This window comes from Panthera leo, chromosome A1 (genome assembly GCF_018350215.1).
Source record: "Panthera leo isolate Ple1 chromosome A1, P.leo_Ple1_pat1.1, whole genome shotgun sequence".
Classification (NCBI taxonomy): domain Eukaryota; kingdom Metazoa; phylum Chordata; class Mammalia; order Carnivora; family Felidae; genus Panthera; species Panthera leo.
In genome coordinates, this window is record NC_056679.1 from 135,696,110 (window position 1) to 135,716,254 (window position 20,145).

Below are 20,145 nucleotides of genomic sequence, written 5' to 3' on the forward strand. Positions count from 1 at the left end.
ATAATTATTTCTTTTTTCTGTGGTGAGAACATTTAAGATCTAGTCTCTTAGCAACTTTGAAGTATATAATACAGTATTGTTAATTGTAACCACTATAACCACCCACTAATGCTGTGCGTCAGATTTCCAAAAACTTACCCATCTTCTAACTGCATGTTTGTGCCCTGTGACCAACATCTCCCCAAGTCCCCGACACCCCATCAACATCTTTAAATAGAGATACAAATAAAGCACCTCAACCTTGAAAAATAAAACAAAAAAATATCCAGAGTGTAACTGTTGTGGTTGTTGTAGAGTAATTGTGACTTTTTATAAAACAAAACAAAACTGAAAACCGTTCATTTATTTATTTTGAGAGAGAAGCAAGCAGGGGAGGGGCAGAGAAAGAGGGAGAGAGAATCCTAAGCAGGCTCCTCGGTATCAGCATGGAGCCTGACATGGGACTTGATTCTACAAATGGTGAGATCATGATGTGAGCCAAAATCAGATGCTCAAACTACTGAGCCAGCTGGGAGCCCCAAGTGTGACTCTTTGTTTTGTTTTGTTTTGTTTTAATGTTTATTTATGAGAGAGAGAGAGAATGGGGGTGGAGCAGAGAGAGAGAGAGACGGACACAGAATCTGAAGAAGGTTCCAGGCTCTGAGCTGTCAGCACAGATTCCAATGTGGGGCTCGAATTCACGAGCCATGAGATCATGACCTCGGTCAAAGTTGAACGCTCAACCGACAGAGCCACCCAGGCATCCCCCAATTGTGACTTTTTAAATTTTGTATTTCTATATCATGCATTACTTTTATAAGTTAAATAATAAAAAGAGCAAATGTTACTTTGTATTATTAAAAAATAAAACTTGCTGGGGCACCTGGCTGGCTCTTAGTAGAGCATGCAGCTCTTGGTCTTGGGGTCATGAGTTAAAGCCCCACATTAGTTGTAAAGATTACTAAAAAACATGTAAATAAACTTCTAAAAAATAGAACTTGGCCTCTTGTATAGCATCTCATTCCTTTTGTTTTTTTTGAAAGAGTGGGGGGAGGGGCAGAGAGAAAGAATCCAAGCAGGCTCTGCAATGTCAGCATGGAGCCTGATGCAGGGCTGGAACTCACAAACCACAAGATCATGGCCCAGGCTGAAATCAAGAATCAGACTCTCAAGCCACTGAGCTACCCAGGTGACCCCCATTCCGTTTTTTGAAAACTCTAATTGAGGGGCACCTGGGTGGCTTAGTTGGCTAAGTGACGATTTTGGCTCAAGTTATATTTTTCTTATGGAAAAGCATTATTCTGGAAAATGCCTTCCTGAAACAAAGACTTATCATCATCTGAAAAACTTTATTTTCCTGGGATTTTATTATCCTTTGTGTTCCCTTCCAAAGTCCAACTCTGAGAGAAATTTCATTAGTCAGTTTTTCCTGAAGTGCTGAATTGTAACAAACATTGATAACGCTCTTAGGTCCATAGTTTGATCGCTAGATGACATGAGGAGCATTCACTATATGAAACATTCCATGGTTTATGTGACCAAGTGAAATTGCAGAAGCACATTTAAAGTTTCTACTTAGAAGTGTACGGTATTTCCACCAAGGCTCTCTTCACCATGCCAGACATCACTGAGACAGAAAAGTATACTCCCACAGCAAGGGAGTGCTAGGTTTCAGAGCTGGGGGTAGAAAATGGGTATCTGCTGGAAAGAGTACAGTCTACCACAGTCTGCCATCTTGGTCTTAAATATTAACTTTCCTTGTGCATGTAAAAGGAACAACGTTGCCCAAGGAAATAAAGTTAATAGTGTCATCCAGTCGTAACAGTTTCCAAGTTCAGGATCTCTTGATCGTCTTTCCCATCAGGTCCAGATGTGACTTCATGATCTGGAGATCCATAAACTGAAAAGACAAATTCTTTTGTTTCGCACAGTCAGCAAACAATAGTGGACAAGGTTGGCAATTCTGAAATCCTGCTTGGCAAATGATAGGAGGTGCTCCTTCCTAAGGAGAGGGAACATGTTTTGATTAGGCTTTTGTGCTGCTCAATGGAAGAAGTTCCTTTCTTGACTCTGCCCTTTGCTGTGTTCTCCCTTTGCATTACTAACATTGGCCATATCTGAAGAGGGCATTAGAGGGTGTCCTGAACAGCTTTCTCAGTTGGGGATTCAAATATTTTACATCTCTGAGTCTTTAAATTTGGACCAGTGGTGTTTTTTTGTGTGTGTGTGTTTTTTTTTTAAGTTTTTTTATTTTGAGAGAGAGCAAGTTGGGTAGGAGCAGAGAGAAGGAGAGACAGAGAGTCCCAAGGAGGCTCTGTACTGTCTGAGCAGAGCCCAATGGGGGCTCGTACTCACAAAGTGTTAGATCATGACCTGAACCGAAGTCAGACTCTTAACCGACTGAGCCACCCAGGTACCCAGTGCTTTTGTTAATGTAGATTTTAAATGTGGTTGGTGGTGGTCATAGTTGTTTTGGTTGGTTGGTTGATCCATGTTAAAGATCAGCAAACTGTGGCTTACCAGCTGCCTGTTTTTGTAAATAAAGTTTTATTGGAACAAAGCTATGCCCATAGATTTACATATTATCTCTGGTTGTTTTCCCTCTACACTGGCTTAATAATTGAATTGAACTGAATAGCTGCAAGAGATTATATGTCTGGCACCCTATTTTTCTTTTTTTTTTTTTTTTTTTTTTTAAATTTTAATTTTTTTTTTTAACGTTTTTATTTATTTTTGAGACAGAGAGAGACAGAGCATGAATGGGGGAGGGGCAGAGAGAGAGGGAGACACAGGATCAGAAGCAGGCTCCAGGCTCTGAGCCATCAGCCCAGAGCCCGATGCGGGGCTCGAACTCACGGACCGTGAGATCGTGACCTGAGCTGAAGTCGGACGCTTAACTGACTGAGCCACCCAGGCGCCCCTGGCACCCTATTTTTCTTACAGTCAACTGACTTAAACGTGTTGACCTGTAGACCATTTTGTATTATGATTTGTCTGATTGCTTCCGAGTAGTTTACGTAGCTTGTTTGACCTCTGTATTCCTTTAAACTAAAACTTAGATCTGCTTTACTAAATGTAGTTTCAATTTTTTTGTAGTTTCAAACTTAAAAAAAAAAATTTTTAATGTTTTCATTTTTTTTTTTTAATTTTTTTTTAACGTTTATTTATTTTTGAGACAGAGAGAGACAGAGCATGAATGGGGAAGGGTCAGAGAGAGGGAGACACAGAATCTGAAACAGGCTCCAGGCTCTGAGCTGTCAGCACAGAGCCTGACGCGGGGCTCGAACTCACGGACCGCGAGATCATGACCTGAACCGAAGTCGGACGCTTAACCGACTGAGCCACCCAGGCGCCCCTTCATTTATTTTTGAGACAGAGAGAGACAGAGCATGAGCATGCCTTATGTGTGAGATCATGACCTGAGCTGAAGTTGGATGCTTAACCAACTGAGCCACCCAGGCATCCCTCAAACTTTTTTATCAAGAAAAATTACAGTTGTGACTAGGTACTTCATATTGCATTACATCAGAAGGCTGTTATTCATGGTTTTGCCTAAGAGATCTACAGCCAATATCAGGAACAGGGTTTACTGTACAAGAAAGGAGTCAAAAGCCCAGAGATAGTAACGTTAAGAACATACATAATACAAGGGAGACCTGGATGGTTCAGTCAGTTGAGCATCCAACTCTTGATATCAGCTGAGGTAGTGATCTTGCCATCATGAGGTTGAGCCCTGTCTTGGCTCCATGTGCAGGTCATGAGGCCTGCTTGGGATTCTCTGTCTCCCTCTCTCTCTCTGCTCCTCCCCTGCTCACACTTGCTCTCTCTCTCTCTCTCTCAAAATAAATAAACCTAAAAAAAAAAAAAAAGAAAGAATACATAATACAAGAAGTAGAATCAGTTGGTGTGCTCCGAGTCCATGAAAATAGTCAAATAATAGAATTGAGGGTGTAGACAAAAATCAGAGAGTATGAATGGGGTAAGTAATCTTATGATCTGATTACAGATCTGATGGTGGCTGATAGAAACCGAGCGGCAGTAGGAAGAGAAGACAGGATTTGGGGGTTAAGGCAATTTGCTCCCTTCACTTTAACTTCTTTTATCATCTTCATCCTAGAATTAATCCAGAAGGGAGCTGGATGAGAATTCTGTGAAGGAGTATGAATGTCAACACTTAGAAATGAATCCACAGTAGGGGGCGCCTGGATGGCTCAGTCAGTTAAGTGTTCAACTTCAGCTCAGGTCAGGATCTCATGTTTCCTGGGGTTCGAGCCCCACCTCCTGCTTTGAATCCTATGTCTGTCTGTCTCTCTCTCTCTCTCTCTCTCTCTCTCTGCCCCTCCCCCGCTTGCATTCTGTCTCTCTCCCCAAAATAAATAAACATTAAAAAAATTGGGGCGCCTGGGTGGCTCAGTCATTTAAGCGACCGACTTCGGCTCAGGTCACGATCTCGCGGTCCGTGAGTTCGAGCCCCGGGTGGGGCTCTGGGCTGATGGCTTGGAGCCTGGAGCCTGCTTCCGATTCTGTGTCTCCCTCTCTCTCTGCCCCTCCCCCGTTCATGCGTTCATGCTCTGTCTCTCTCTGTCTTAAAAATAAATAAAAAAACCTTAAAAATTTTTTAAAAAATAATAAAAATAAATAAATGAGCCCACATTAGAGAAAAGTCATTATTTTCCTAACTCCCCCAAACAAAATCCATACCAATGTGACCATTAATTTGCACTGCATTTGACATTTTCTGAATTTGTCACCAAGTATTCCCAGGAAACTGTTGTGTATGTGAGGAGTTGGAAAGTTTATTTTTTTAATGTTTATTTCTGAGAGAGAGCACAAGTGGGGGAGGAGTAGAGAGGGAGGGAGACATAGAATCCAAAGGAGACTCCAGACCCCGAGCTGTTAGTGCAGAGCCTGATGCAGGGCTTGAACCCCTGAGCCATGAGATCACGACCTCGGCCAAAGTTGGATGCCCAACCAACTGAGCTACCCAGGTGCCCTGGAAAGTTTATTTTTAAAACTTTTTTTTAAATAAATTTTTTTAATGTTTATATTTATTTATTTACTTATTTATTCATTTAGAGAGCATGAGCAGGGAGGGGCAGAGAGGGAGACACAATCCGAAGCAGACTCCAGGCCCCAAACTGTCAGCACAGAGCCCAATGCGGGGTTCAGACCCACAAACCATGAGATAATGACCTGAGCTGAAGTCGACGCTTAATTGACAGAGGCACCCAGGTGCCCCTGGAAAGTTTATTTTTTAATAAAGGCTCTAAATCATGGCACTTCTTTGTCCATATTCATTTCTTAAACACAGTCATAAAGGAAAATGAAAAATGTTTATTTATAAAAGTAACCCAGAAAGTCTGTGCCTTTTAAATGACTTCAGAATGAGAATCTGATGTAGATATTTACATAGAAACTTGCTTTTTCTCTCTGTACTAGAAATCTAAGCTTCTGCCGCTTTTGAGCTTTCTACCTGTATTGAGGTCATTGACAAAGTTGTAAGATAGTTAAAGTGTACAACATGATTTGATATACATCGTGAAGAGATTCCCACAGTTGGGTTAACACATTACCCCACATATTTACCTTCTTTTTTTTTTTTTTTTTTTTTTGATGAGAACATTTGAAGTTCTACTTAGCAAATTTCAGTTACACAATACAGTATTAACTACTATAGTCACCACTTTTGAGCTTTAAGAACACATTATCTGGTTTCATCAGTGGTGACTTAAAACAATTTTTTAAAATAAAGTTTATTTGTTTTGAGAGAGAGGGAGAGAATCCCAAGCAGGCTCCACACTGTCAGTGCAGACCCTGATGTGTAGGGCTCCATCTCACAAACCATGAGATCATGACCTGAGCCAAAGTCAAGACATGGATGCGTAACCAACTGAGCCACCCAGATGCCCCAAAACAAATTTTTTTTGGCCTAGGCTTTATTTTTATTTTTATTGGATTTAGGTTCACTGCAAAATTGAGAGAAAGTAGAGTTCCTATATACTTACAGCTCCTACACATTCACAGCCTTACCCACTAACACCATTCCTTCTAGCCTGGTATGTTTGTTACAACTGAACCTATATTAACATGTCATTATCCCTCAAAGGTGGTACATTGTATGGATTTTAACATGTATAATGACACATACTTACATTACGGTATCATAGAAGAGTTTCATTGTCCTAAAAACCATTGTGCTCTGCCTATTTGTCCCTGGCAATCAATTATCCTGTTACTGTCTCCATAATTTTGCCTTTTCCAAAATGTCATATAGTTGGAGTCATTCAGTATGTAAGTTTTCAAATACCATCTTTTGCTCCCACCAATGATGTGTGTGAGTGCCTCTTTCCCTACAGCCGCCCCAGAATGTGTTACCCAAATTATGTATGTTGACCAGTTGGATGGGTGAAACTAGTGTTTCAGCATAGTTTAAATTTTATTAGAAGGGCCCATTTTGGCGCTTGGTAAAGTATTTTTTTTTTTTAATTTTTTTAACATTTATTTTTGAGACAGAGAGAGAGACACAGCATGCACGGGGGAGGGGCAGAGAGAGAGGGAAACACAGAATCGGAAGCAAGCTCCAGGCTCTGAGCCATCAGCCCAGAGCCCGATGCGGGGCTCGAACTCGCGGACCACGAGATCGTGACCTGAGCTGAAGTCGGACGCTTAACTGACTGAGCCACCCAGGCGCCCCGGTAAAGTATTTTTAAAACTCTTCCCAGATTCAGAAGCCTCCAACCTAGGTCATCAAAACAATTTTGTCACTGTACTTGAAGTTGTTTATGGCTACATTACCTACAAAATTATGTTAAATGGTCACAACATATTGTGTATCAGAAATTAGAACAACATAAAAATTAATGTTCACAAAATTTCATGTAATTTTGAGGTAATGATATTGAAGAGTTATGTTGAGTCGGTTAAGTGTCTAAGGCTCAGGTCATGGTATCACTGCTGGTGGGTTCAAGCCCACCCCTCCACAGCTGGTGGGGATCTGTGCTGGCAGCTCAGAACCTGGAGCTGCTTTGGATTCTGTCTCCCTCTCTCTCTGTCCCTCCCCTGCTCATACTCTGTCTCTCTTTCTCTCTCTGAAAAATAAACAAAAAAAATTAAAAAAGAAAAATGAACTTTTGAGTTCTCATACTGGAATCAGGCAGCAGTTTAATATCAGGACTAATGGCAGAGAAAACAAGACCGTATCAAGTAACGCCAGTAAGGCAGAGAGTAAGAGGTAGCCTTGTATAGACCTCGAAATGCCTGCTCTTTCTGAGCTTGCCACTAACTCCTAAGTTTAACGAACTCGTTAGTTTTAGGATGCCACATGACTTTGTATTACCTATTTGGTTTCAGACTAAATTTTGGATTCTACTTAAAATAGAAACTGGCTATCTGGAAAGGAAATGGCCCTAGTTTACTCATGAGCTGATTAGCAAAACAAACCCAACATCACAAACCTTCGCAGGCAAAACAAAACAATGGAAAGCACGTGGGGTAGTTCCTAGGCGTGAATTGAGGCGGGGCGGGTCGGCGCCCAGCGTGGGCTGGCTACGCAGTGGAGGAGGATCCGGCGCGAGCGCACGCTCGCCCCTCCTCCATGACGCCACAGGCAGGCCCCGCCCCCAGCCGCCCAGGTCTCCTGTTATCTCTGCGGCTCGCCAGCGCCCCGGAAGCTGCCCCATCTCGGGGTCATGATGGGCAGCAAGATGGCGTCTGCCAGCAGGGTCGTTCAGGTAAGGAAATTTGGTCACTTTTCCGCACCGTGGGCGGTAGGGATGGTGCTGATTATAGCAAAGGCGCTGGGAAGAAAAGGCGGTGGCGGAGGCTGCGCGGTGACCGCGGCCCTGGGTAGGGCCAGCGGCACCGCCCGAGGATATGTGTGAAAATTGGACCTAGAACCCAATGAGTCGGGCAATGAGCCGGAGACCAAAGCTGAGGGTTCGAGCCAGGCCGCGGGAGTGCTGTGTATGAGCACGTAGGCAAAGAGCTGCTGCGCGGTCCCTGGACTGTATCCTGCCAGGACCTCAGTAGCCCTCTTAGAGGAGTCTGCGGGCTAGGCTGCCCTGGCAATAGTCTCGGCCAATCGGCGTCTAGTATTGTCTGTGGTGTCCCGCATCAACCAATCGGAAGGAAGGCGGTAACGGCGCGTGGAAGGAAGCGAACGGTGCATCTGACCCAGTGTCCCTTCAAGGTCTTGGGAATGGCCAGAGAACTGGCCCCGCGGGCGGAGTCCTCACCCCAGGCGTATTCTCCCTCACCAATCCGAGCGTCTGGTTACAGGCTGGATGGGGACAATTGGAGGGGGGGAAATATATATTATTTAAGTTTGTTTGTAATAACATGTTTTGTTGTTACCCAAGGGGTTTTTTTTGTTTTTTTTTTGTTTTTTTTTTTTGCCCTGAGTTTGTATTGGTAGCTAGAGGAACTTTGTTAATTCACACATCAATAAGTAACTCCTGGTAGCTTTTGTATTTGCTTCTTCAGTTGTGATCGCTAACTTAAATAGGACAGGTAAAGTTGGTATATAAAGGGACACAACCTCCACTTTTGTGGCTGCTTTACACAATCTCTTTTAAATTCTGGAAGTGTACTGTATGGTTTTTAACTTTGATATAAGAAGTGCATTTCCCTTTGTACAAATACATGTCTTAAAAAGACCTTTTCTTAAAGTTGTTTCAGTCGGAAAGATAATCTTAGATCCTAGCGTTTGGTCCCATTGCATAATGATTCTATTACTCATTCAGTAGGTAGATATTAAGCATTAACTAATTAAAGATAATATGAGGATTAGGAGAACATTGGACAAAGGACTGGTTGGTATCCGTAATGTGTAACCATACATGTTCATAATACATAGCTCAATTTTAAAATGGGTTAAAAAGTTGAAATGGCACAAAAGAAGATACACAAGTCTGTGAAATGATGTTGAACTTCATTGCTTACCAGGAAAATACAAATTAAAACCAGGAAGTACTACTACATCTACCAAAATTATTCAAAGTTTAAAAACTGTCAGTACCAAAAGTACTGATGACAGTGTGAAGCACCTGAAACTCTCATCCATTGTTGTTAGGGGTATAAATGGAATAGCCACTCTTGAAAACTTTTGTTAGTCTCCAGTAATTAAATATAGCTTCCCTATGATGCAGTTTTACTTACATACAGGTTTATACCCAAGAGAAATGAGTGCGTATACCTATACAGAGACTTAGATAAAAATGTCTGTAGCCACTTTATGCCATAATGACCCCCAAACCAGAAAAAATCCAAATGTCCATTAGGAGGATAAACAGATTGTGGTAGATTTATTAAAATGGAATAGTACACAGTAATGAACTACTAACTACTGATAAGGAAGAAAAAAAAGATACTGTGAGATGCGCAGTAAGGAATGGTCTGTCTTCCTCTAACAGAGCTGCAAAGACTTGTACTCATATTCATAATACAAAGTGGTTTTTGCTAACATTATGCAATAATTACATATAACCTTAGCAAAATTTATTGAGTACTTCTGTGTCAGGTCTGTACTCAGTGCTGAGACTATAGCACCAACAAGCCAGACATGGTGCCTCCATAGAACTTAGAATTTGGCTCTTAATTCATACCTTAAAGAAAGAGTAGTATTTCAACAAACTGGCACAAACTGATGGGAATTCATAAGGCATGGTGTCAATATTAAGTAGAGAAATTTGGCTCGACTATAAGGTATTCAGAAATAATTTCAGTAGAATAAGTTATAGGGGCGCCTGGGTGGCTCAAACTTTCTCTCACAGGCAAATCCCTGGTTCCTCCAAACATCACTGTAAATATATGTACTCATTTGCTGAGTCCTACAATAGATTCAAAATGGTTTCAAAATTGCTATATTTATACAGCTACCAACACCAACATATTAAGTAAAAAGTTCAAGTTTTCTTAGGACTGTATTTATTATTATCATTGCCTTTAGATGAAAGTACAGAGTATAAGTACTATGAAAGTTATTTGGATTAGTTCCTTTTTTTTCCCCCCTTAGTTATGTTACCCAACTGATACACAGGTAGAATTGCTTCTTTGGGGGTGCCTGGGTGGCCCAGTCGGTTAAGTGCCGGCTTTGGCTCAGGTCGTGGTCTCAAGGTTCGTGAGTCTGAGCCTCACATCAGACTCACTGACAGTGTGGAACCTGCTTTGGATCCTCTATCTCCCTCTCTCTCCGCCTGTCTTCTGCACGCACACCTGTGCACGCACCTGCACACACACTCTCTCTCTCCCTCAAAATAAACATTTAAAAAAAAGGAATTGCTTCTTTGTGTTTACATTTAGAGTCTAAAAATTTTTTTAATGTTTTATTTTTGAGAGAGAGAGGAAAAGTGAGTGGGGCAGGGGCAGAGAGAGGGAGACAGGATCTGAAGTGGTTCTGTGCTGACAGCAGAGAGCCTGATGTGGGGCTCGAACTCTCAAAGCGTGAGATCATGACTGGAGCCAAAGTCAGACACTTAACCAATTGAGCCATCCACATGCCCCTACATTTAGAATTCAAAAGCAAATTTTGGGGCGCCTCCATGGCTCAGTCATTTGAGCGTCCAGCTTTGGCTCAGGTCATGATCTCATGGTTCATGAGTTTGAACCCCACGTCTCTGTGCTGACAGCTGAGCCTGGAGCCTGCTTCAGATTCTGTGTCTCCCTCTTTCCCTCTCCAATTCACGCTCTGTCTCTGTCTCTCTCTCTTTCACAAATGAATAAACATTTAAAAAAATTTTTTTGTTTAAGTAAATATTGAGGCGTCTGGGTGGCTCAGTCAGTTAAACGTCCAGTTCTTAATCTCAGCTCAAGTGTTGATCTCAGGGTCGTGGGTTCAGGCTCTGCACTGAGCATGAAGCCTACTTAAAAAAAAAATTTTTTTTTTTTTATTTAAAATAAATAAAAAGCAGATTTTGAGAGAGGAAAATTTGAGCATAAGTTAAGTATTAGATGATATTAAAGAATTATTTTTAATTTATTGTGGTAAAATGTGTAGAGATTATGGTTTGACAAAAATCTTTTTTTTTTTTTTTTTTTTTTTTTAATTTTTTTTTTTTCCAACGTTTTTTATTTATTTTTGGGACAGAGAGAGACAGAGCATGAACGGGGGAGGGTCAGAGAGAGATGGAGACACAGAATCTGAAACAGGCTCCAGGCTCCGAGCGGTCAGCACAGAGCCCGATGCGGGGCTCGAACTCACGGACCGCGAGATCGTGACCTGGCTGAAGTCGGACGCTTAACCGACTGCGCCACCCAGGCGCCCCTGACAAAAATCTTTTTATGTTAGTGATACATATGGAAGGTATTAACAGGTTAGAGGAGAGGGTTGGGATTTGTTTAATGGAGGAAGGGGTGATGAATTAAGATTGTCTCTATTGCTGTTGAAATTGTGTAATGTGTTTATCAGGGTTTATTTCGTTTTTTGTTTATTAGGGTTTATTACAGTACTGGCTCTACTCATATATTTAGGAAAATGCCTTTTAAAAAAGGGGACACCAGGGGCACCTAGCAGCTCAGTCAGTTAAGCATCCAGTTCTTGATTTCAGTTCAGGTTGTGATCTTGCAGTTCATGGGTTTGAGCCCCAAGTCTGGCTCTGTGTCCACATTGAGTAGATTGCTCGGGATTCTCTTCTCTCCCTCTCTCTGCTGCTCCCCTGCTTTCTCATACGCATGTGCTCTGTCTCAAAATTAATAAATAAACTTAAAAAAAAAAAACAAAAAGGACACCAGTCTGGCAATTTAATCTATAAGGGCATATTATGTCATATTTTTAAGTGTGCGTAAGCATTGCTGAAATGGATTTTTCTCTCTTGTGTACGTATCATTGTTTAAGTGTGTGTATACCTACTCCCATACCTATACAGTTAGTCCTGTCTTACAAATGGTCTCTGTTCACACTTGGCAAGTGTTTCCTCAACATTTACTGCATACCTGGCAGTACTGCATAAGTGCTAGTTCTCTGACTGCCTTTTGCAGGAGATTAGCTGTCCTCTAATCATTGGCTTATTGATCTAGGAACAGAAAAGTACTTCAGAATACCTGGAGTAAAAGATGCAGAAGACAGAGGTGAGAAGTGAGGCTGGAGAGGGAGGGAGAGGCAGATCAGGATGGGCCTAGTGAATGCCAAATATGAGCTTGAAGTTTATGCTGAAAGCTGTTGAACATTTTTAAAGCTTTTAAATGGGGTGTTCATAGCGTATGGATAGAACATTCTTTGAAGAAGATTGGCTATGAAAAGGAAGAAATAGTTACTAGAGGGAGAATTGGGTTTCATTTTTGTTTTGTTTTGAGAGAGAGAATGTGTGTGAGCAGAGAAGAGAGAGAGGGAGAATCCTAAGCAGTCTTCTTGCCCAGCATGGAGCCGGACATGGGGCTCAGTCTCACAGATTGACACACAGTGTGACATTAGAGTTTTGTTTTTTACCATTAGACTTGACTGTGAACTTATGCTGAGGGAGACAACTCTATTCCAGCATTTTCTCACAGGAGCACAATTATAGTGGGGTTTTCAGGCCAGTCCCAACAAGCCTATTTATTTCCGTATTCATATGAAATGTATATTATGTAGTGGGGTGCCTGGGTGGCTCAGTTGGTTGGGTGTCCTACTTTGGCTCAGGTCATGATCTCACAGTTCGTGAGTTCAACCCCCACATCAGGCTCTGTGCTGACAGCTCAGAGCCTGGAGCCTGCTTCAGCTTCTTCTTTTTCTCCCTCTCTCTCTGCCCCTCCCCTGCTCTCACTCCGTCTCTCTCTAAAAAATAAACAAACATTAAAAAAAAATTTTTTTAATGTATTATATAGTACATATATACAAATATTTTGGAGATAAACATACAGCTCAATATCACTAGTTACAGAGCAACTTCTAGATTACTTTAGTTGAAAATAGTACTGTTCATTAGAGTCTTAGCATTGTATATTCAGAAAATCTCATGCTGAAAGGTCCATTTAAGTTTCTCTCTAGCAGGGGTGCCTAGGTGGCTCAGTTAAGCATCTGACTTTGATTTCGGCTCAGATCATGATCTCTTGGTTTGTGAGATTGAGCCCCACATCGGGCTGTGGACTGATAGCACAGGAGGGCCTGCTTGGGATTCTCTCTGTCCCTCCCATGCTCGTGCACTCTCTCTTTCTCAAAATAAACTTAAAACAGGAAGTTCCTCTATAGCATTATCTAGAATTCTAGGGGTAAAACAGCAATACCCTGCAAATATCTGGGTTTTTTATTAATTTAATTTAATTTAATTTTTTAAATTTACACCCAAGTTAGCATATAGTGCAACAATGATCTCAGGGGTAGATTCTTTAATGCTCCTTACCCATTTAGCCCATCCCCCCTCCCACAACTCTTCCAGTAACCCTCTGTTTGTTCTCCATATTTAAGAGTATCTTATGTTTCATTCCCCTCCCTGTTTTTATATTATTTTTGCTTCCCTTCCCTTGTGTTCATCTGTTTTGTATCATAAATTCCTCATATTAATGAAGTCATGTGATATTTGTCTTTCTCTGACTAATTTCATTTAGCATAATGCCCTCTAGTTTCATCCATGTAGTTGCAAATGGCAAGATCTCATTCTTTTTGATTGCCGAGTAATAGTCTGTTGTATATATATATATATACCACATTTTCTTCACCCATTCATTGATGGACATTTGGGCTCTTTCCATACTTTGGCTATTGTTGATAGTGCCGCTACAAACATTGGGGTGCATGTGCCCCTTTGAAACAGCATACCTGTATCCCTTGGATAAATGCATACTAGTGCAGTTGCTGGATCATAGGGTAGTTCTATTTTTAATTTTTTGAGGAACTTCCATACTGTTTTTTCTTTTTTTTAGATGGGACTTTCTTTAAAAAAAAATTTTTAATGCTTATTTATTTTTGACAGAGAGAGAGAGACAGCATGAGTGGGGAAGGGGCAGAGAGGGAGGGAGACACAGAATCCGAAGCAGACTCCAGGCTCTGAGCTGTCAGCACAGAGCCCGACATGGGGCTCAAACTCACAGACCGCGAGATCATGACCTGAGTCGAAGTCGGACGCTCAACTCACTGAGCCACCCAGGAGCCCCAAGGAGTCTCCAAGCTGTTTTCCAGAGTGGCTGCACCAGTTTTCATTCCCACCAGCAGTGCAAAAGAGATCTTCTCTCCACATCCTCGCCAACATCTGTTGTTGCCTGAGTTGTTAACGTTAGCCCTTCTGACGGGTGTGAGGTGGTATCTCATTGTTGTTTTGATTTATATTTCCCTGATGATGAGTGATGTTGAGCATTTTTTCATGTGTCAGTTGGCCATCTGGGTGTCTTCTCTGGTGAAGTGTCTGTTCATGTCTTTTGCGCATTTCTTCACTGGATGATTTGTTTTTTGGGTGTTGAGTTTGATAAGTTCTTTATAGATTTTGGATACTAACCCTTTATCTGATATATCATTTGCAAATATCTTCTTCCATTCTGTCGTTTGCCTTTTAGTTTTGCTGATTGTTTCCTTCTCTGTGCAGAAGCTTTTTATTTTGATGAGGTCCCAGTAGTTCATTTTTGCTTTTGTTTCCCTTGCCTCCAGTGACATGGTGAGTAAGAAGTTGCTGAGGCCAAGATCAAAGAGGTTTTTGCCTGCTTTCTCCTCGAGGATTTTGATGGCTTCCTGTCTTACATTTAGGCCTTTCATCCATTTTTGAGTTTATTTTTGTGTATGGTGTAAGAAAGTGGTCCAGGTTCATTTTTCTGCCTGAGTGAACTCAGGCAGAAACTCTATATGTGTGTGTCTCTCTCTCTCTCTCTCTCTCTCTCTCTCTCTCTCAAAAAATAAACATTAAAATAAATTACAATAAATGAATGAATAAATAAAAATATTCGCAAATATGTGTTTCTATGGGTTTAGAAAAAAGACTAAAAGGGCCAACAAATGTTTAATCTGGTTTTTGTGGGTTTGGGGATTATAGACTGTGTTTTCTTATTTGTGGCTTTTCACCATTTCTTCCAAAGTTTTTACACAGAGCATGTGTTACTTTATAGTTGGAAAAAGCTTTTTTTAAATTACCTTCCTTTCTTTCTTTCTTTCTTTCTTTCTTTCTTTCTTTCTTTCTTTCTTTCTTTCAAGTTTATTTATTTACTTAGCTCATGAGCAGGGGAGGGGTAGAGAGAGAGGGAGAGAGGGAATCCCAAGCAAGCTCTAGGCTGTCTGCACACGATCCCATGAACTGTGAGATCATGACCTGAGCCAAAATTAAGAGTCGGACACTCAACTGACTGAGCCACCTAGTCACCCTAAATTAGCTAATTTTCAATATGCTTTTTATCCTGTTCTGCACTGCTAGATAATTGGCCGTTTTAGGAAAACAACATTCAATACAAGTCAGGACACTTCTAATTCTTACCCAGCAGCAGGGTAATATATGTCATACAACATAAAATCTGTGTCATCTTTTTTCATAGGGTTGTTTTGCGGTCAGTTGGTAGTATAGTAAAATGTCTTCTAATGTGTAAAGTCCAAAGGTATTATGAAGAGTAGATAAGATAAATTAAAAGTTCATAGACCAGCTTTCCTAGTTGGGGAAGAGTAAAATAGTAATATTCGAGTTGCTGTCAAATATTAAGTTATTTTGTTTTAACAAAGGTATCTATGAAGTTCAGTACATTGTTTTTTTTATAGAGTTAATGAGTTTAGTGCTTCATCTTTTTTTTTTTTTTCCATATATTTTATTTTTCCTTTAGGTAGTCAAGCCACATACTCCATTAATAAGGTTCCCTGACAGAAGAGACAATCCTAAACCCAATGGTAAGTTGTGTTTTAGGCTTTTTAAAAATTAGGTACAGATATATTTATACGTGAATATTCTATTATAGGCATTATTTCACATTTTAAAATCAGGGAGACCATTATAGCTTAGATCAAAACAGTTTATTAAGTTGCACATGCAGAAATTAACTTCTTATTACCTCCATTTAAAAAGGTAGTGACTCAATAGAACATGTCTTTGAACTTTTTTTAAGAGTTTATTTTGAAGTAATCTCTACACCCACTGTGGGGCTTGAACTCACAACCCTGAGATCAAGAGTCGCATGCTACACCAACTGAACCAGCCAGGCACCCCTGTCTCTGAATTTTTTTTTTTTTTTAATGTTTATTTATTTTTTTTAAATTTTTTTTTTCAACGTTTTTTATTTATTTTTGGGACAGAGAGAGACAGAGCATGAACGGGGGAGGGGCAGAGAGAGAGGGAGACACAGAATCGGAAACAGGCCCCAGGCTCCGAGCCATCAGCCCAGAGCCTGACGCGGGGCTCGAACTCACGGACGGCGAGATTGTGACCTGGCTGAAGTCGGACGCTCAACCGACTGCGCCACCCAGGTGCCCCTGTTTATTTATTTTTGAGACAGAGAGAGACAGAGCATGAACAGGGGAGGGGCAGAGAGAGAGGGAGACACAGAATCCAAAGCGGGCTCCAGGCTCTGAGCTGTCAGCACAGATCCCGACGCGGGGCTCGAACTCACAGACCGTGAGATCATGACCTGAGCCAAAGTTGGACGCTTAACCAATGGAGCCACCCAGGTGCCCCGTCTCTGAATTTTTAATTATATTGTGATTATACAGGGAAATTTTTGTTCTTTGTTTTCTTCTGTCCTTTATTTAAAAGATTCTCTCGTGCTTACATTGGAGAGGTTGTGAGGCACAGTAGCCATTCTTTTTAAAAAAATTTTTTTTTTAATGTTTATTTATTTTTGAGACAGAGGGAGACAGAGCATGAATGGGGGAGGGTCACAGAGAGAGGGAGACACAGAATCTGAAACAGGCTTCAGGCTCTGAGCGTCAGCACAGAGCCCGACGCGGGGCTCGAACCCACGGACCGCGAGACCATGACCTGAACCGAAGTCGGACGCTCAACCGACCGAGCCACCCAGGCACCCCCACAGTAGCCATTCTTATATTTTTCTCCCAGCTAACCTTTTCTTTCATTGACTGATATATTCATTCAGTCAGTAGATACAGACTGCCTTAGACCTGAGCAATCATTGATTATAAAGTAATTGAAGATTCTGAACAAGTCCTGTTTTCCCCTTATCCCTCACTTTTAGCAAATCCTTTGTCTCTGTTGTTTTTAATTAATTCCAGTATAGTTAACTTACAGTGTACAATGTATTCAACAATTCTATACATTACTCATTGATCATTATGATTGTCCCTGTTTTTATTATAAGATATTTAATCTTTAATTCAGGGAGGAGTGGAAGAAGTTTTATAGGGATATTTTTAATTTAACTTATTGTAACTTTTTTTTTAATGTTTATTCATTTTTGAGAGAGACAGACAGAGTGTGAGTGGGGGAGGGGCAGAGTGAGAAGGAGACAAAGAATCAAAGTAGGCTCCAGGCTCCTAGCTGTCAGCACAGAGCTCAACACAGGGCTCGAACCCATGAACCGTAGGATCATGACCTGAGCGGATTTTGTAGGTTTAACCGACTGAGCCACCCAGATGCCCCTAACTTATTGTAACTCTTAAAGAATTAAGATATAGGTGATAAAGGGGGCACCTGAGTGGCTCAGTCAATTACGTGTCTGACTTCAGCTCAGGTCATGATCTCACAGTTCATGATCTCGAGCCCCACATCGGGCTCTCTGCTATCAGCTCAGACCCCACTTCAGATCCTCTGTCCCCTCTCTCTCTGCCCCTCCCCTGCTCATGCACACCCCCCCACAAAATATATAAACATTAAAAAATATATAGGTGAATAAAGAAGTATAAAGGTATTGAGAAAACTTCTCTTCATATACCAACTTTCTTATTCCCTATTATATTACCTGTAAACACCACCATATGACAAAACTTAAGTGTGTAGATTATTCATATGGGTTATACTCTACTACCTAGAAATTTTATTATTTTATAAACTTGTTCAGTTTAGTAATTCATTAACTTAAAGCTTCTTCCTTATTTGTTTTAAAAAGAACTTTTTGAAATTATTTATAGCTACCCAATTTATAGCTACTCAATAATACATTTTAGAATTATACCCAGCATTTGAAGAATGACTTGATTACTCAATAATAGATCATTCAAAATAGTTTTTTAAGACACCTGAGCAATTTATTTCTCTAATTACATTTTTTTTCAGTATCAGAAGTTTTGAGATCAGCAGGACTACCATCTCACTCTTCTTCAATTTCACAGCATTCTAAGGGAAGTAAATCACCAGATTTGCTGATGCATCAGGGTCCTCCAGACACTGCAGAAATAATAAAAACATTACCTCAGAAATACAGAAGGAAGCTTGTGTCTCAAGAAGAAATGGAATTTATCCAAGTATGTCATCGCTCTTTATCATAGTACTGTGCAAAACACCTGAACATTTTTGGCTTTTGGAATTTCATATGCTTGTTCTTTCCATTCCTTGTCACAGTGGGTCCATAGCTAAGACCAAGATAATCAGGTAGGACAGGGTTATGAGAAATAAACCATGTACAAGCCCTCAGTAAAAGTACCTGAAGGAATATATATGTAGAAGTATAATATGTTAAGTAGCAATAGCTATAACCACATGAAAAAAAGCTCAGTAGAGTCCTTGGTAATTTTTCAATGTGAAGGGCTTATGAGGCCAAGAAATTTGAGCATCACCAATCAAGGTCAACCTTGAGTTCCTTCCTGATCAGAAATTGTTTACAACATTGATACAAGTGCCTAAGAGCAATGAAAAACCGAAATTGTTATTGAACACCTGATGATCATTTGCTTAAAATGGTGTAAATTTATATAATGTCCATGAAAAGATTTCTTCTGTAAATTTAAACCTAATCTTTTTGCTTTATTTTTTCCTTTTCAGCGTGGAGGTCCGGAATAATCACTGACCGTGTGGCTGCTGTTTGCCATCAAAGGAATAGTCTTTACAATAAAGGACTTCCAAAGTGGCACATGAGAAGCTACATTAAACAACTTGAATAAATATTCTGTTAAAAAAAATGAAATAGAAAATTTAGATGGACACTTGTATCTCCTAATATATGTATGTTGGTCAGCTTCTCCACAAGCTTACCTAATTGTTTATATACTTATTAAAGTATAGATTTTTAAATGTAGCCTATTAATTTACTCTTGATTATCAAGTATTATCAGTGTTGAGCTATTAAAAGCACACAATATCTAGTAAACTGTCATAGGTTTCCCATAATTTCACTTTTGTTTCAGTTTCCTTCCTTCCTTCCTTCCTCCCTCCCTCCCTCCCTCCCTCCCTCCCCTCCCCTCCCCTCCCCTCCCCTCCCCTCCCCTCCCCTCCCCTCTCCTCTCCAGCACATGCGTAACTGGGGGAGTGGCAGAGGGAGAGAATCTTCAGCAGGCTCCAAGCTCAGTGTGGAGCCTGATGTGGGGCTCAGTCTCATGACCATGAAATCATGACCTGAGCCGAAATCAAGAGTCAGAAGTTTAACCTACTGAGCCACCCAGGCGCCCCTCAGTTTTTTTTAAGACATGGAAAGATTTATCAGATAGAATTGCTGCTTTTGGGAAGTGATTTTCCTGAAGTTGGATGAGGATCAGTGAAAGAATGACTCCATTATTTGTTCTTAATTTTCTTTATATTTTTCCATTCACAAAATTACTGGAGTATAACTAGTTTAAAAACCATATCCTACACTAAATAATAAAAATACAGCAGGTAAAACAGGTGACTTTGTGGTAGTAAAACTGGGAGTTAATACAAAAGATTATTTGTAACCTACATTCGGAAGAAAATGAATATAACATAGAAACATATAACATTGAGTAGAAACTGCAACTTACTATGTTATTAGGGGTGTTAAGAAAGTCTTATTCTTTGATTTATTTTACTGTTTTGTCATCATGTGTGCAAATTCTGATAACCACTAACTTTCTCAAACTTAATGTCTGAAAGCCTCTTAAAATCGACCTAGATATTTACGTTATTAAGGCAATTTATGAAACTTTAATAAGGTCTTACAATGCCAAGGGTATGTATTATTGTGCAACTAAAGCCTCACAAAGCTAAATAAATTTTCTTCCATACCTTGAATGATTTCTAGAATGTGCTTTAAAGAAGTCATCCTTAATAGTAAGGGTAGCTAGTGGGCAATAGACCGAGTCAAATTGTTGAGTATCGCTCAGTTGCCTGCCAATTAAGCTTTACTTTTTCTTTTTTTTTTTTTTTCTTTTTACTATTCCAGGGTTGT

The 20,145-nt window shown here is 40.4% G+C and overlaps 1 protein-coding gene across 1 annotated transcript; it reads left to right on the plus strand.

Moving 5' to 3' along the window:
• Positions 1-7,562: 7,562 nt before the first annotated feature.
• On the plus strand, positions 7,563-19,029 carry MRPS36 (mitochondrial ribosomal protein S36). The gene is made up of 4 exons (XM_042940449.1): positions 7,563-7,709; positions 15,682-15,745; positions 18,081-18,268; positions 18,786-19,029. The coding sequence occupies exons 1-4, from the start codon at positions 7,668-7,670 to the stop codon at positions 18,801-18,803; spliced, it is 312 nt and encodes a 103-aa protein (XP_042796383.1). The 5' UTR covers positions 7,563-7,667; the 3' UTR covers positions 18,804-19,029.
• Positions 19,030-20,145: the final 1,116 nt, after the last annotated feature.

Bases quoted from the DNA above. Each gene is read 5' to 3' on its own strand.
- MRPS36 (XM_042940449.1), top strand. From the start codon at position 7,668: ATGATGGGCAGCAAGATGGCGTCTGCCAGCAGGGTCGTTCAG. The intron at 7,710-15,681 runs GTAAGGAAATTT...TTTTTCCTTTAG, and splicing joins CTGCCAGCAGGGTCGTTCAG to GTAGTCAAGCCACATACTCC. The intron at 15,746-18,080 runs GTAAGTTGTGTT...ATTTTTTTTCAG, and splicing joins AGACAATCCTAAACCCAATG to TATCAGAAGTTTTGAGATCA.